The 17,652-nt window shown below is 43.0% G+C and overlaps 1 protein-coding gene across 3 annotated transcripts; it reads left to right on the top strand.

Annotated features, from left to right (window-relative positions):
* The first annotated feature begins 431 nt into the window (after positions 1 to 431).
* On the top strand, positions 432 to 15,655 carry cdca2 (cell division cycle associated 2). 3 transcript variants are annotated; one of them, XM_070833962.1, is made up of 15 exons: positions 432 to 477; positions 1,057 to 1,246; positions 2,099 to 2,235; positions 7,161 to 7,326; positions 7,702 to 7,799; positions 8,269 to 8,415; positions 10,071 to 10,203; positions 10,940 to 11,268; positions 11,620 to 11,662; positions 11,772 to 11,846; positions 12,228 to 12,364; positions 12,524 to 12,589; positions 12,833 to 12,904; positions 13,636 to 13,792; positions 14,024 to 15,655. In XM_070833962.1, exons 1-15 carry the CDS (start codon positions 469 to 471, stop codon positions 14,959 to 14,961), a joined length of 2,697 nt encoding a protein of 898 aa, XP_070690063.1. In that variant the 5' UTR covers positions 432 to 468; the 3' UTR covers positions 14,962 to 15,655. The 3 variants fall into 3 exon arrangements, with proteins under 3 accessions (XP_070690063.1, XP_070690062.1, XP_070690061.1); XM_070833961.1 differs by having other exon boundaries at positions 7,702 to 7,856; positions 10,074 to 10,203; XM_070833960.1 differs by having other exon boundaries at positions 7,702 to 7,856.
* The last annotated feature ends 1,997 nt before the right edge of the window (positions 15,656 to 17,652 follow it).

Genomic DNA, 17,652 nt, shown 5'->3' with positions numbered 1-17,652 from the left:
ATTTAACTGTCTGGCTATCAAGCCTGCTTTAGCTTTAGGACGTCACGTGGTATCTTTTCTGTATTTCTATTGGTCAATTCATATTAAACGAGTTCCGGGCCCTTTCAAATCCTTAAAAATACGGAAGTTAGTTCCTCCGAGCGGTACAGTTTCCCAGTTATTGTCGATATTTTTAACAGTGCATACTGTTGTTATTAACACGTTGAATATATAAGCAAGACTACATAATATATAGCGTGGTTTTGAAGTTGTATAAGGGTTTGATTTTTACAAGCGTTGCTGACGTTTTCGCGGAGGGATCCCTACGCAGCCGCTTGCTCCGCAGCGGAGCGTAATTTGAATGGTCCTCCATTCATGGTTTGTTTTACTTGGGAGCATGTGAAATCACTGAGATATTAGCGGACTTTTTATGAAACAGTCGCCTATATGTGTTTTAATATATACGTTTTAACTGTAGACACGCCCTAAATGCACAAGGTAAGTGTTGTACTCGCTGTCAGTCTATTATCTTCAACACCACTGTTGCTACAGTTAGCTAACTTAACGTCCCGATGAACAGAAGGTGAAGGCAGACTAAGTTGAACAATAATTAGTGCTAATTTAGCTAACTAGCCGACGATAATGACGTTACGTTTCTACAAGAAGTCTCTCTTAAACAGTTACCATTCAGTTCGCTATTCATCCAATACAAGCGTTTGTTTTGAAGCACATGCAGAGCGTTTTGAGTTACGCTAATGCTAACCTATCTTTACGTTAGCTAACTAACAGCGTATCTTACCATTACCGGCTAACTACATTAACACCCTGTGGAAGTCCGGAAGCATTATTTTGTTGTAACTTTTTGTTATGGACCTTGACATGACGTTTTGTATGTATACAAAATGTTTCATTAGCCATCATATCCCACAACCACGAGCCTCATTGGATCAACTCGTGGACAGATGACTTCCAAGGCCTCTGCTGTCATCCGTCTCAAATTTCCCCCCCCAGTAAGACACTTCATGTTGTGGGTCAGATGTTCTTGAAAAATAAAATGTTGTGAAATGTTCTCTTCAGATGGCTACTGTGGAGATGAACACCGCAAGTACTAATGGAGATCAGAAGGAGAAAAGGTCGCCCCCCTCAGAAGAGGACTCTACTGTTCTACAGGACACCTCAGCTCCCCTGAATTTCTCCAGGCTCACACCTTGTCAATTTGGCATCTCTGTCGATAGCTTTACACCAGCATCAGTGTCAAACCGCAAAGGTGAGAAGGTCCTTATTTGAAGCTAAACGGCAGAGGTGTTAAATTTTTATGAACTGGGTGTGCTCAGCCACCACTAGTGCACACATGAGAAATGCTGTGTGTGTATATATATTGCAGGGTTTATTATGTGCTGTAATGTTAGAGTTTATTTGTGTGTGCATATTAACCCTTTCATGCATGAATTATGGTAACCTCACTCTGGAGATGTTTTTATTCATCTTTAAGCAAGGAAAAAGGTTTGAACTTTATTTATTTTATCAAGATATATTTACATGTCCAGTAGTTGAAATATAGCTAGTGATGCATGATGTACAATTCAGTGGACATATGATTAATCATAAAAATTTTTGCAATTGCATGACTCCTTAGATGTTAATTGATGTCACCATATTTTTCTTACTGGCAAGGGTTTCTTTTTATACAAGGTTTGAACAGAATAAAATGACCAACTTGGTGTTTCTGGCTGTCTGTCGACCATCTTGGTTTCACTCTTTTTTTTTTTTTTTCCACTTGCAATGGCTTGGCACTGGGTAGCAGTGTATGAGATGATGCAATAGCATCCACTGTAGTGGCTGATGTGCAACTATGCCATCAAAACCCATATACACATATACAAGAAAACAGCTTTTGAATAGGTGTACACTGCAGTGATCTCTATGCATGAAAGGATTAAACCATACATAAGTCAGAAATGTTAAAAACAGATGCACTGTTCACCACCACTGGTGCATAAATTTAGAGCCAAAGTACATTGAGGTTAATAATATATTCCCATATATATAATTATATATTTCCCATATATGGCACCAATGGATTATTACTAATGTGGTATTCTTCTCCCTCTTGTTCTAGATAAGTCTCGTCTAGCACAAATAAAGGCGAGGCGGAGGTCCAGCATTGGTGTCCGGGGCTCCCCAGAGACGAATTCCCTCATCCGCTTCATGGCACAACAGAGGATGAAGACTCCACTAACCCTCAAAACTCCAGAGGTGAGATACTCTTTGGGATGAAGTTGAGCAAGTCAAGCTCTCCATTTTGTAGTGTGAGGCAGTGTTCAGACTACAGTCTGGCTTTTGGTTGGATCTTTGTGAGCCATATTGAAACTGACCATATCTTTCTGATGCTGTACAGCATACTTTCAGACGCATACAAAGACCGTCAGTGCCACTACTAGATATAGTTGTTCATACATTACACTATTCTATAGTATATCATCACATATGTGCACTCGTGTAGAAGTCACAGACAACGGATGGACTGTTTTCCACAACACCATAAATATTTGGTGTGGAGCATGCATTGGCTTCCCTTCTGCCTGCAAAAGATGTTTGATAATAATAATAATTCATGTCATGATCTGCCTACGATACACTCATAGAATGATAATATCGACAGTAGCTTTATGTATCAACATCACTTTAATGCCGCAAATGAACAGAGCAGAACAGAAAATGATGGAGCTCCCGCTGCGACCTCTGGCAAATGCTGTCCAATATGATAATATTATGTACTGGGGGGTTGCTATGGCACAGAAAATTCAAGCTTAGCAGATGGCCACATGTGAATGAATGCAGCAGAAACACTGAATTAAAACACATATTCTGTGCATATCAGTTGGACTGTTTTGTAGAGTATATCATTATTATTATAAGGTGATAATTTAAATGGGGGATGTTATCACTTAAATAGGAGGTATTATCGGGCAATTAATCGTCTATTGGCTTTTTCTTGCCTCTGCTCACAGCAGAAGAAGAGTCTCTCCCTGCAAATTGAATGTTTGACATGAACATATCAACCAATGGACACCAGCCCTAATGATCTTATAGAATATGATGCATTGCTGCGGATTAAACTACCCAATAGTATATAAAGTAATTAAAGATAGCACAACTTCAACCATCTACTGCATCATACATTGAATAACAAGTAATATTAATGCAGAAACGGATAGATATAGTAGGAAAACACTGACGGGGTATTTTACTGCACTACAACTACTTTTATATTTGATAATTTCTGTACATTTTGCTGATAATTATCAATAAGAGTAGCAATCAGCATCGAGACAATCTTAACGATATTCATCTCTATAAAGAACTTTTCACAGCCACATAAAAGAACTGCAGCTTAAAGGCAGGAAATGTAACTTGGAGGCATTTTTGTTATATTTATTGAAACCGTCATAACAGTCCAGCAGTAATCAATATCAAATGGTTTTAGAAGGAAACGATCTGCTATCTGTGGCTGTCTCAAGTCTGTAATAAGCCTGTCCAATCATTGCATTTGGCCTAAAAGAAATGGTTGGACTGCCTAATTGCCTGTCTACTTATGTACCTGCCTAGCTGTGCGACCTCTGCACATGACTGAAGTTTTACATAAAACTGGGCTAGGCATGCTAGACAGATATTACTAAAGCTAGTGAGGTCAGTTACTAAGTTTCTGACCAATTTAGAACAACCCGTGTCTTGGTGGAAACAAGTTAGATGTAGTTTTTAACTGATGCGCTCATTGTGGAGGAAGAAATATTGCAATTAATACAACCGAGTAGTTGTTTAAATCTACTAATATTTTTACTATCGTGCCCAGCTGGCTACCTGAGGCTGGTGCTCAAGCTTATGAGAACACAAACAGAACGTCTGCACTCAGATCAATAGTCTTCCTGTTCGTTTAGGGTAAAAACGAACACATTTCAGCAGTGAGCTTTCTGTTTGTTTTTGATTCTGCTGCAATACAGTGATTTTTTATTTTATTTTTTTTTTTAAGCTGTGTGCGCTGCTACTTTTCACCATGTTACTCAACACTTATGCCAAACTGTCAAAACATGAGGCAACAAGATGCTGCTGTGAAACTTGGCATTTCTGAGGCTGCCTTATGTATTAAACTCAAACAACAAGAAACAGTCATGGCAGCAAATAAAGGATACAGAAGACAAATGCACACTGGGAAAAGTGCCTGTGGTTGGAGCTGCCCTTGTCACGTGGATTGATAATGCTTGGTAACATAATGCGGGGCAAGTTGGTAAAATTCAATAAAATTAGTTTGTAATGATTATCCGCCTATAGTGATCAATTTGATCCCGATAGACATGATCACTGTAAGCAGTTTCCACTGCACTAGTGTGAGGGAAACCACAGGATATATAATATATTGACTCCACAAAATAAGCTTCGACAAGATCAATATGGAGAGAGAGGTCAAACCATGTGAAAGTGTAATAGGGTCAGTGACATGGCAAGATGAGCAATTAAAAACCTGTTTTAAAAACATGTATCATGTTTGTTAGTGTGCATTACATATTTATGTTGGTTTCCTCTCATTTTAAATGGCATTTGCACAATTTTTTACCAAAGGTAAGACTCAGACTGTGTCTGAAGCTGTCAAATGTTTGTAACGACCAAAGAATGAGAAATGTCCATAAATCTATTATCTTCTGCTGATCCGTGGTCGGGTTGCTGTGGCAACTGGTCAAGCAGGGCACTTCAGACGTCATTTTCACGAGCAATGCTTACCAGCTCCTCCTGGGGGATCCTGAGGTGTTCTCAGGCCAAATGAGACATGTAATCCCTCCAGTGAGTTCTGGGTCTGCCCCGGGGTCTCCTCCTAGGGGGATGTGCCTGGAAAACCTCCAAGGGGAGGCACCCAGGAGGCAACCTGACCAGATGCCCAACCACCTCAACTGGCTCCTTTCGATGTGAAGGAGCAGCGGCTCTACTCTGAGCCCCACCTGGATGTCCAAGCTCAACGCCCTATCTTTAAGGCTGAGTATAGACACCCTACAGAGGAAAGTCATTTCGGCCGCTTGCATCTGTGATCTTGTTCTTTCGGTCATTACCCAGAGCTCATGACCACAGGTGAGGGTTGGAACATTGAGAGCTTTGCCTTCCAGCTCAGCTCCCTCTTCACCACAGTGGACCAGTACAGCACCCGAATTACTGCTGACGCTGCACGAATCCGTTTGTCCATCTCGCTCTGCATTTTACCCTCACTCGTGAATAAGACCCCGAGATACCTGAACTCCCTCGCTTGGGGCAGCAACCTCCTCCCAAGCCAGAGGGGGCAATCCACTGTTTTCCGACAGGAAACCATGGCCTCAGACTAAGAGGTGCTGACTCTAATCCCGACCGCTTCTCACTCAGCTGCAAACCACAGTTTCCTCACGTCGGCTGCACCTTGAGATCCCGTCCATGAATATTACAAATGGGATCGATGACAGGGGACAGCCTTGGCGGAGTCCAACACCCGCTGAGTACATGCTTGACTTTGTGCTGAGAATGCGGGCACAGCTCTCACTTTGGTTAGTCAGGGACCGGATGGATTCTCCAAGTCCACAAAGCACATGTAGATTGGATGGGTAAACTCCCATGACCCCTCCAACACAAGGGTGGTGTCCATTCTTTTTCTCAGTGTAGCCCAAACCATAATGTTTGCAACATCCTAGTTGGACTAACAGTAGACAACCTCTGTGTCTAACTTAAGCATGAATGCATTTAATAGCATCAGAAAACCACAGTACTGTGGCTGATATGAATTATGATCAGTTGAATCACACAATGATTTTTAAAAGTGTATATGAATTAAGCTGAAATGTACAAGGACAAATGTAGTATTTGAGATTAAGCTTTTAAATGGGCAACTTCCATTAGATTTCTCCTCTAGCTCTCAATGCTCTCTGTCTTCTGTAAATGTAGTTTTATATCAAGGCAATGGTAAATGTCAATACAGTAAATGTAATGAAGAAAAACTTTAAAATGGCCATATCATACTTCATCACATTGGATCATTTTCTTTTTAACTGGAACTTCAGCACAAACAAAAACAATCGCCTCACATTTGAGTTAAAAACAGAAACCAGCATTCTTTTAAGAGCTTTACAGTTCTACAAGAGAAAAATAATTTCAAGTGTAACCGGTTTTAAGGTTAAAAGGTGCGAGGTTCTGCACACTTAAACATGTTTTTTGAGCTGTTAACGAAATGATATTGCTGTACTGTAATATAACACACCGATGCTGAATATATTTTAAATATCTAACAAAAACCTGTTTTAAATCGGCTCAAATTTATGCAAAGCCCCTGCTGAAAGAGTCTACCAGTTGGGACTGATGAAGAACAATATTAATAAAATTATAATAATTATAATTTTTAAAAAAAGGTAACACCCACTGCTGTGATACCACACTCATTTTCAAATATGTGAGGAAAAAGTCCCCCCATCGGTGTGGTTCTGTGTCAGTCTGTGGCATTGTCTCTGGTCAGTGGATCATGCCACAGAGCAACACATGCCTCACACAGCCACTCCCCTTTGCTCCTTCAGCCTGTTGCCTGCTTTTTAGTGTTTTTCAGAATGATGCAGTGGGTGGAGTCACACCTTAAGATAGCATGTTTCTGACCAATGAAGGATCGTAGGTGGGCACTGAAGCCAATGGCATGAATTGGTTCTTAAGTACAAATGGCTTGTGCTAAGGATTCAAATGAAAGTGCATTTAACCAAAACGTGTGTTTGGAACATCGTGTACATAATCAACAGCTGAAAAGTGCATTATGCTGCAGAAGTGGTTGAAGAAGTTTCTTTGGAGTTTTGGTGCCTTTTTCCAGCGGGAAAACAACCAGTTATCAAGTCAGGAGGTGGGAAGTCTGACGCAAAATGAGTTCATTTTGGGTCAAATTTAGCTTGAGGGGAAGTTTTCTTTTACACGTGTGTGAGTGCTTACGACAGAAGCATGAGACTTACTGTGACTTGCCTGTTAGATGACGCACAGCTCAGCAAACCATAATATTCTTGGATCGTATGTGTGCAAAGAGTATGTGATAGATGTGCTGCCTCTCAGTAATACCACTTCAGTAATTTCAGAATTGTATGGCCTGTCAAGCTGCATCATTGAGCTGATATGTTTGTTTTTGCTGTCTCAACTCTCAGCTTGTCAGAAGTAGCCCGCTCCTACCCCGGGTCGCCCCCACACTGAGGCAGAAGATGGCCTCCTTCCAGAACCTGATGGATGTGGAAGAGAGTGAGGTCTGTGATCCGACGCCAAGGCAGGACAGCAGCACTGGAGGATGCATCAAGACAAGAGATTATCTGTCTGGTGAGGCTGCCTCGTTGCCACAGGATTAATAGTTTCATTTCTCAGCTAGGATTTATGCCAGTAGGATTTCTTTATGATGTCTGGAGGCACTGTTCAAAAGCAATGGATTAATGCATAGCACAGTATGAGCCTGACTCTGACAACATTTTACAGCAGTCCTTTCTTCTGAGCTTGGTCATCTTCTTAAATGGGTCACTTTCTGAGCTGTTTGTTGGTGAACTGAGACTTTATCTCCATTCCTTTAATAAACTTAATCAAAGTTTCTTTTCAAGCTGTGATTTTATGTTCATTTAACAGAGGTGTCTGCGTGGCCCAAATTTTTATGTTGCGAGCCTTTTTCAATGTGTAGTTTCAATGTGTGTTTTTTCCTCTCAGATGGAAACAGTTCTGATGGAGAGAAGGAGAACCACCCACTAACGATGACACCAATACCCAGCAAGAGGAGACGCCTGGGGCCCCAAGAGGGCTGCGAGGTGGAGATTAGAGAGGCCAGCACTCCTATCCTCCACTTGAGTTTGAAGGAACAGGAGGTACACTCACTCTGACCATGTACTTACTTGACTGCTGTAAATAATTGAACTAAAAGGTTTTACCTCTCTGTACATGGCTTCCATTGAGCCTGTTGATTATTTTTAACTCCTCTATGAATGGTAGATGCCAGTACTATGCACATGCTTTTGACTACAAGCATCCAAAAAGAGGAAAAACAAGCACTCTCAAGCTAAAGTTTGTTTATTTATGATTGCATCTTTTTGCCTTTTTATACTCTGAGCTTCTACAAAACTTATATCCAGTAAAGTGCAATATCAAGTCTCATGCATTCTCCTAAGCACTAAAATAGCAGTTTGGTATATTTTCTGTATCCACAGTAGTAGGGTTGTTGCGGTTGTGGTGCTGTGCAGCAAAATTAAAGCAGTGGGAATCCTTCAATCATATCCACAGGAGGACGAAGAACCAGTGACGCAGGTTGTGACACAAGGACCACTGCCATCCAGTAACGCTGTGGATGAGGCCCAAGCTGTGCTTATATGCCCACCCCTTCATGGTGACTCGGAGCTCCAAGCCTGTACCCCTACTAAGAGCCAGCAGGTTAGGTCTTAACTCAGACTGCAGCGCACATACACACACACACACACACACACACACACACACACACACACACAAGCAAGCACACCAAAGTTAGGCGTGAATCACAGAAACTGATGTAGGCTTTCAATGATTCTGCTGTGACACACACTGCTTCCTGCTGTGATATAATGCCATTTGAGTAATAGAGTGACATTACCATGATTCTCATGCAAAAATAGATGAGCTTTCAGTGTCACAAACTTATATCACTGTGGTAACTTATGCTGTAAACTTTTCCTGGTCCGGAGGAGGTTGTGTTCAGACCCTTAGCTTGAATCAGCTTCAGCTTTAAGCATTGCCCTCTTTTCCACAACAATATCCACTCCCAGCTGAGATTCTCAGGCGAAGGAATTCATTATACTGTGTATGCAAATCGTGATGCAAACTTGTCGAGCTGTATATTAGTAATGGCACTGAACAAAGCAGTGCAGTTATAGTAGCACAAGCTGTAGCATCATGTTATCACGGGAACCTCCAGCATTCAGTTAGTGATGCAGAAAATCTCTAATATGACACGCATATTTCACACGATTTGCACATCTCCTTTATTATGGGACGGAGTCTAAATGCACTATGTTTAAGTATGCTTTATGAGTCAAGAGGCTGAAAATGTGCAGCTTTTACATTCAAATAGAACAGGAGGCTCTTCTTTGCATCTTTATTGAGAAAACATTCAGCAAAAAGAGTCAAATGATGCGTCAAGCACCCCTTTTATCAGGAACCCGCACAGTCTGAAGCAGAAAAGCCTGGGTTGACACAGACAGTCGACAACCAACTTGTGATACCAGTTATCTCTGACTGTGAGTTTAGTCAGTTTGTCGAGCCAGCAAACACAAAGAAAGCCTGGCTATGTTGATTATGCTTCGTAGTATAGCCCTCAGATGCCGTAAGGATTCAAGCAGAAACAGATTTATAACATTTACTAACCAATGACACCATTTTTTTGAATGAATCATGTAATGGCCTCGGCTCACAGTCTTAGTCTAGCACACTTTTATTGCAATATGGTGCCTAAAAGTGATCGTGTGCATTAAGTGCAGCCATACAGCAGGTAATAACAAGACAGTCTGTGGAATCAGAGTCTGGCAACAATATCCTGACTGTGCCAACTAGAAAGAAAACTATGTCAAGTTCTCGAGTAAGTACCCTGCAGTTTGGGTTGTTTGTACCTCTCCTACATCCCTGTTCTTACTTCCATCCAAGATATAACGGCCTCGGTTTTCTGATCTGCTTTTCTATGTTACGTTAGAACATTTTCCTGGCTAAATGCTTGGAGGCTTTTCTTATCTAGTAGCTACAGGAAATGCAGTTTGTCTTCCTTACATGAGTGTTAACTGATGATGTTCAAAATAATTGGTTTGTAATACAAGATTTAGATGTTTTTTTTTGTCAGTGGACCAGTTTTAAATGATGCAAGGAAAGAAATCTACAGTGGGCTGATCAGATGAATTGATTTGCATAATTTGACATTCAGTATCCCTTCAGTTTTTATATACAGACTTTAATTGATGCTAATATCAGATAAATTGCATTCACATGCACTCTTATTTAACAACCTGTTCTGTGAAGCTCCATGGACTCCAACAGAACAGAAGCTCTTATCTATTCTCTCTCAGCAGCATGGCGTCTTTGAACTCCAGAGCCCCAGCCAACCCCCATCTGATGATCCTGCCGCTGCTTCAACAGCCCGGCTTGCATCCTCCCTCCACATTATCTCTCTCCCCTCTCTGCTGGAGATGAAACCCACAGGTAAACACACAGTGGCCATGCAAGAGTGCCCGGCCTTTTATCTTGATCTAATCCTGCCTTTGAGGCTTGGTATATAGAGCTAAGCTTGATTCAGTGTATCCAGGCTACATGCCATGAGAGTGTCAAATTTGTATTTTCAAAGAGAAAAATCATGTCAATTAACACCATTTGAGTTTTCTATGTTGGAGAGCACTGTGTGTGTTTTAGCTACAAGGGGGGTGTTAATGGTTCCCATGAAATTGCAGTGATGGTATTAAATAGCAGACCAACATGGGATGTGCACCAGCTGGTCAATGTAGGGTTCAGCACCCATCACCCACTTGTCATTTATAGGAACAATTTGTACTTCATGACATGCAAGTATCCAGTGTCCTGAAATGTGTCAGATGCAGTCATACATACAGTTTAGTATTATTTTTATTATTATTTTAAGTCGAGTTTTACATTTCTGGTATATCATACAAAATATTTTGAACACTATTTTCTGTTTCTAATTAGCACAGAAGTATCTGCAAACTCTAAATGTATGTTTATTGCACTATTACACTGAACTATAAATAAACATCTCTTTTGATGTTTTTCAGAAGATATTTGAAAGTTAGATGAAATATTAAACACCAAGAACCATCTACAAAAGACTTAATGGCAAAGTAGCTTTCTCTTCCTGTATTTTGTAATAAGGATAACAAAATGTAATTGGCATACTTGTGCATTTAAAGTTTCACTGTGTTTGTAGGAGAGGATAACTCTACTGGGATGTCCACTACCAAGAAGAAAAAGAGGGTGCACTTTGGAGGTCCGCTCTCTCCTGAGCTCTTTGATAAGAACCTGCCCCCCAGCACTCCATTACAGAAAGGGGCCACGCCGGTGCGAGCGCCTACGCCAGGTGGGAGTTTACAGCTGCGCTCACTGCTGAAGACGCCACAGAGGAGTGAATCCCAAACACCACAAGCTGAGCCCGACCTGTGCAGCCCCACTATGTTTGATGCTTCACCCACACTTGCAATGCTTCGCAGCCACAGACTGCAGTCTGTGGGAGAGGACGGAGCAGAGAAGAATGGAAAGGTAGACAATGGCAGGATTGTTTTAAGCTGTTTCTCTGATGGTAGCTTGGTGTTTATACTGTACTGCACATGTTGTAAAATATTATATTAAAGCTTTGCATTAAAATAACATGGATCATCTACTAACATCCAAGATTTCCACAATCAGCTACAACTGTGGTGGTTTTTATTACTACTTTCTCTTGCTGCACTTATAACTGACTACATGTGCAGTAATATACAATCATTTGTCCGTATTGATTAATGCTTGTATATTACTAACAAGGACCAGGATATGAGCCCCTATCTGGTCTAGATTGTGTTTGTTATAGCTGCCATTGAACATTATTTTTCTTCATTTTCTGTGTCCTAGATTGTTGTGATGGAGACCGACTCTATAGTGATGAGCTTTTCAGGTTGGCTATTGCAGTTTATTTGCTCTGAGAGTCATAACTTATTTTCTCTAATAGAATACATTCAAACTCTGTTGGTATGATAACAGCCTTCCTTTTATTGCATTTTCAGACTGTACGTGGGAAGCCCAGCCGTTGAATTTAAACACTGCTTTCCATGAGGAGGCTCTCTGTCAGATTCAGACAGGTGAACTGCCATCCTACTTCTCTATTTTTGCTTTTCATTGTCGCTTAGCTTTACGCCTTCTTGCCATGTTCTCTTCCTTGTCCTGTTGCATGACACATTTGAGAACGTCGGGCTATAATATGTGTAGCTCAAACTGCTCTTCTGCTCGGTTTCTTATTTTTAAGTCATCTTAAGAAGCCAAGCCAATTGACAGTCTACATGTGTAGAAAAATATAAATATCAGGGAGGTCAAAATGATGCATAAGCATGTTAAACCACCAGACGGACTTATCAAAGACAGTACCAGACTATGCTAACCCACAGAATCATTATTAATATTAACCAGCGCTGAGGGTGTTTAACAGTTGTCGTTTCAGGTGTAATATTGTAGTTTTTCCTCAGAATCTGAGATTAAAACCAGCACAACCTCCCAGACGGAAGCCCTGGAGGAGCCTACGTCCTTAGCAGAGAGTGAGAAGCAAGTGGAAGCAGGCAGTACAGCTGCAGCTCCGACCCAATCTAGAAACTTGAGGAAAAAGGTCTGGCAGCGTTATATATATATATTTATTGTTGCCGCACAAGATATGTTTTTTGCAACTTGACTGTTAAACAGCTTGAGAGTAATTATTACATTCCTCTACAAAGTCCCACACAGTGACATTTCCTTTTTGTACTAAAACTTTAAATGTCTTCCATAGCAGCCAGCACCAGAGTGTGAATATCCCAGTAAGGCTCCTGCTCGCTCCAGCAGTCGAAAGAGAAAGGTCTGCTATTACCAGAAACTGCTTTCAGCTTCATCTCACTTGTAGAAATCTCCATTTACTAGATGAGATTGTCTTTCTAATAATTTAGGGGTCATAACATGCTCCCATCTAATCTACTGTTTAATTCCACTGGATCTGAACTTAATCACATCCGAGGATATCACGTTATGTGTGTGTGAGAGAGAGAGTGTGGCAAAGACGGTGTTTCTAACGCATGCTCATGCCGACTCTGTGTTCCTCCAGCAGTCGGAGGAAAGCGAACCTGTGAAGAGGTCGACACGCTCTGCTGCCAAGTCGGCCTCTGGGAAAATGAAGGTGAGTTGGCTGAGTCTACTCGTTTGATTTCTCTTTACACCGCTTCACTGGGGGATCTGCAGACGTGTCTTTCTGGAAAGCAGTCATGGAGCTGATAGCTGCACAACCGCACTACAACTTACTTGGGCTGAGTGGAGCAGTGTTATCACCATCTGTGGACATACCACCACAGGCTTATTAAGGTCAACACAGGATTATGAATGATAGGAATACCGCAATGAATCTTAGATGAATACATAAAACTGTGCTCGAGTGGAGAACCTGCACTGCTCTCACAGCTAATGGTAAAAAGTATTTTAACAAGTGCTGCTGATAAAGAGTCACAAGAGCTGTGCCTCTCACAAACTACATGCGTAATGCTGCATGGAGGTTTATCCAGTGCAGCAGTACAGTGGGCAGTTTGTAGTTGATCATACATTCCCTCAGCATAAAACAAGTTGTCTGAAGGCACTTGGCTGTCTGGGCTGAGCTGATTTACTGAGCTTGTAGTGTCTGGCTCCTCTAACACTCTTGTAGTAGTTCTTAAGCCAAAATGGGTTAGCCTAATAACTTTCAGTTTGGCCAATGCACTCCGCAGAAAATGAGTTGAGCTGAAATTTAAACAGAGCCGTGTGTAAATACTTAGATGTACAAGAAATAATCACTCTGCGTCCTATCAGACCAGCTAATGACAGATTTGAATGGACATGTCGGCACAGACCTTCCTAACGATGCAGATTGCTTTTCCACAGATGGCCTCCGCAGCAGCGCGTCGGTGGAACAGGGACGTGGACCGCTCCCTGTACGGCTCTCGGGCATACGCTTCTAAGAACCCCACCCTGAGTCCCATCACCGAGAGGCTGTCCTTCATCAGCCCGTCTCCAGCAGCACAGCAGACTGGCTGCACAGGTAAGACATGCCGCCAATAACTAACTTTAACTTAACTTGTGGTTAATTGTGGAATTCACCTCTACTTTGCTGGGTGGGAAAACTTCCCTGGATTATTTTCTTTCCTGTACAGTCTTTCCATAACATGTAGCACAACCCCTCCGAATCTACAGTTTCAGCCCCTAGTTGGACCTTGTGAGGGACAAATTGATTTAATTAATTTCCCTGTTTTTGTTTGTTTTCTCCCAACAGCCCCAAATCATGAGACCCACGTGAACCCTGAGTTGGCCGATGGCACTCAAGGAATTGGCGACCTCAGAGTGACAAATGCTTCAGACGACTCTGTCACATCTCCCAACTCCAGGAAAGAAAGCTTCGCAGGGAGGAGCAGGAGGCTGTCGGGGCCAAGAGTCAGTGGGAGAGGGCTGAAGAAAAGGAAGGTCAGTGATGCTGATGGTGTCCTGCTCAGTGAGGAGACTCAGGACCGGACTGAAGGAAAGACAGAGGAGCACTGTGAAGACCAAACCACGACAAACCTGGACGATGCATCAAGTGAAACCCCGCTGACGAATACTGTACCTGAACAGGGAGGAGCTGCCACTGAACTTACTGCCCAGACAGATACACACTGCACACACTCAGATGGAAAAAAATTAGACTGTCATGGCAGTCTGGATGCACCCACCTCAGACGGCCCACCCTCAGGTGAAGAATCTATGAACACTTTGAGCTTACCATTAGAGCCAGCGCAGAGAAAAGCCTGGGGGAGCAGGAGCAGCCCTCTACACAGCTCAGTCCCACAAGAGGAGCACCAAACGAGCCATGATGGGGAGGAGAAGGGACAGGGAGCAGCCAGCCAGCAGGAAAACAACATCTGGTCAAGCTCTGATAGCCAGGAAGAGGGGGGAATAGCCAATTTGGACCTGGCCCCCTGGCAGGCTGACTTTAATTTTGAAGATGTGTTCAAACCTGTAGCCACTAGAGGGCAGCGCTCAGTCCGCCGCAGCCTGAGGAACCAGGCCAGCACAGAGCACAGCAGCAACAGTGCTGGTCTCGCCTGGCTGCCCCGGACCTCCCCCGACTCCAAGAGAGAGGCCCGCAGGAGGACCCGGGGCCGCCGGCTCAGTGCTGCTCCACTTGTCCAACCCTCAGTCCCCGAGGAAACACAAGACAACGCTTGTGAGACTTAGATATGAGGACACGGGACATCAGGCCTTCATAAATACCTACACTGTTCTCTTCAAATGAAATGGGTTCAGAACAGGCAGCTTGTTTTATATCCGCCAGAGCATTGATGCTTTTGTTCCCTATGAATTATTAGAGCTGACCAGTAATTTGTAGCCACTTTCCCTCCACTAACCAAGCCAGTCAATACAGAGTCCAAACATCTGTGCTGACCACCACCTAATCAATAGCCAGCCACTCAGCTGCTAATCACAGTGCATCATCAGGCTCAGTGTCCACAGTCACTGGATCGAGCATCTGAAAGTCAGTAATCTGCTCTTTGTGGATAGATGTGGGGGCTGGATTAATGGAATGGTAATGGAGGAAGGGAGTGTGCCTTCCACATGGATATCAAATTAATAGGCTAAAATAATTCAGTTTATTTGTGGCTGCCGGAGTGGTTTTGTGGGGTTCTTTTGTAGTGTGTTGTTTCTTTTTCTTTTTTTTTTTTTTTTTAATAATCCAAACTGTTGACATTCAGGAAAATGTCCAGAGGTCCCTGTCTCATTGCATAATCAGAGCTTTTAATGGATGGTTTTAATGTGCTGTCAGTGGCCTTAAACATTTCAGCAAATGAAAAATAAGTGTTCTCAGCGAGTTTCCTGAAATGTCAAACTGTTCCTTGTTGGACTGCGATTCTGATTAAATGTTTTGATTACATGTAAAGTGGCCTCATTAGATCAGATTGTTTTCTTTTTAACCAGATGATTTAGACTCATTTGACAGGAACTCATCCAGATAGTCAAACCGCCCCGATCTCCACCCGTGCGATGCTCCAGCTGTGTGGTCACCTCCGTTCAAGTGCAGCAGCTCTTCCCTTCACATAAACCAGGACCTCTCGCCGTGATCGAATGCATCGCTACATAAATTACCATTCCGATCTACATTTTGAACACAGCTAAATGTCTGCAAGTAAATTGACCTCTAACCTGAGATTCCAGCAGTCACAGATTCAGATCAGCTCCTCTCTGCTGCCTCCATCCATCTGTCAGAGCGGAATGGAGAGAGCAGTAACAAATTGAGTTTCAAATTCAGTTCACATAGGAAAATTGGCTCCCAGAATGATGCATGACTGTAATCTATCCATCACGGGGTAATTGACTCCCTCCTTTTACATCAAGTCAGAGTCACTTGGCTGAAGGACACCAGAGGTTTCTGGCTCCAAGCCTGTGCCAAGGTCTCTTCTGTATTCCCACTGGAAGACAAATGGACAGAATCATATAGCCACTGATTCAGCTCTGGGGGGGGAAACTCGGTGGGGCTGCTTTGCCATCTGGTGGCCGAGCCGAGGAGCTGCAGTCGTTCATCTGTCAACTTGATGAACTGTGAGGAGATGAAAGGAGTCCTGGGAACTGATGCCGTCGTCAGGAGGGATAATAATTCAGCCGATGCACATTTATTTGCGTCAAAGGGATTTTTGTCGGGTGTTACTGCTGAACAAGAATCACTTCAGCAATTAGTGTGCGTTTCTTTTCTTATGATCATGTGCCCATGTTGTGACTGAGCGTCTTTTCATGGCTCTGATGTTAAAACTTGTAACTGGAAGCATCTTTATGAATGGGTTGTTTTAATGTGCCAAACTGCTGCAGCTCCATGCAAGTGGGTGTGGGGTGTGTTTTCTGTGTCTGTCTGAGAGAGAGCGGGAGTGTGTGTGTGTGAGTGTGTGTGTGTGTGTGTGTTTGTGAGTGAGAGGGGTGTGAAGCCGAAGCCCCTGTCCCTGGCAGACGGGCATAGTGAAGACGGCTTAACACAAGAACAATGGGGTCCTTTGACCAAAACGACGCCCCCAAGACATGTGGCCTCCTGTCACCGTGGCAACCCCCCATGGGACAGGGAGAGGGCTGACAGCTGGAGAGGAGGACTTACAAAAAATGGAGTCCATTTCTTTCCACTGAAGCTCCCCTGCTCTATATTTTTCCCCCTCTCCTCCCTGTCCTCCTCTACTCCAGGCCCTCCTGAATGTGGGTAACATCTCATTTTCCAGCTTTATGTGATTGACCTCATGGGCCTGACTCACCACCTACAGCCCCGTCCAGCTCCTCCACACACAGAAGAGTTAAAGAGACGACAATAAATCAAGTCTTTATGGGCTCTTGTTGCTGCCAGTAATAAGAGAGCATTGATCTCATTGACATATTGGGCTGAGCCACAAGATTTCACACTCACTGTACACTTGATTTTACGCCTCGTTTTAAAACGGATGAGCACTTTCTGTACAGACACAAAGACGCATAATCAGTCATTTGTACTTCCAGATTTAGAGACTTTAGTCTTTCAATTAGTTAATTAGTAGCTGAATGGTATTAAGTTGTCCCGCTGCCTCGGCCCTTTCTGCGCCCGATGCTGTGAGCCTTCTATTATTGATGCTCAGAGGCGCGCACTCTAAGCTCTCCTATGGAGCTAAAGACAGCAGGAGGAGGGCAACAAACAAAGGCAGGACAACAAGAGACCCTCCAGCTCCTCTCCCTCTCTCTCTCTCTCTCTCTCCCTCCCTCCCTCTCTCTCTCTCTCTCTCTCCCTCTCTCCCTCTCTCTCTCTGGTTGTTCTGCGTGTCTGCTCGCTGCAGCTGTGGCTCCAGCCTGCTTCAAACAGCAGCACGTAGAGCCCAGACAGCGAGGTGTTTTTAGCGCTTGGTTTAAAAAAAAAAAAACACGCTA

The sequence above is a fragment of the Pempheris klunzingeri genome, chromosome 7, assembly GCF_042242105.1.
Source record: "Pempheris klunzingeri isolate RE-2024b chromosome 7, fPemKlu1.hap1, whole genome shotgun sequence".
Taxonomy (NCBI): domain Eukaryota; kingdom Metazoa; phylum Chordata; class Actinopteri; order Acropomatiformes; family Pempheridae; genus Pempheris; species Pempheris klunzingeri.
The sequence above is the reverse complement of the archived record's forward strand: the minus strand, read 5'-3'. Positions and strand labels throughout refer to the sequence as shown.

What these genes read in the sequence shown, in the direction of transcription:
- cdca2 (XM_070833960.1), top strand. An exon ending in GAGCAGAGAAGAATGGAAAG is followed by an intron (nt 11,269 to 11,619) that starts GTAGACAATGGC and finishes TCTGTGTCCTAG; the next exon opens with ATTGTTGTGATGGAGACCGA. An exon ending in TATAGTGATGAGCTTTTCAG is followed by an intron (nt 11,663 to 11,771) that starts GTTGGCTATTGC and finishes TTGCATTTTCAG; the next exon opens with ACTGTACGTGGGAAGCCCAG.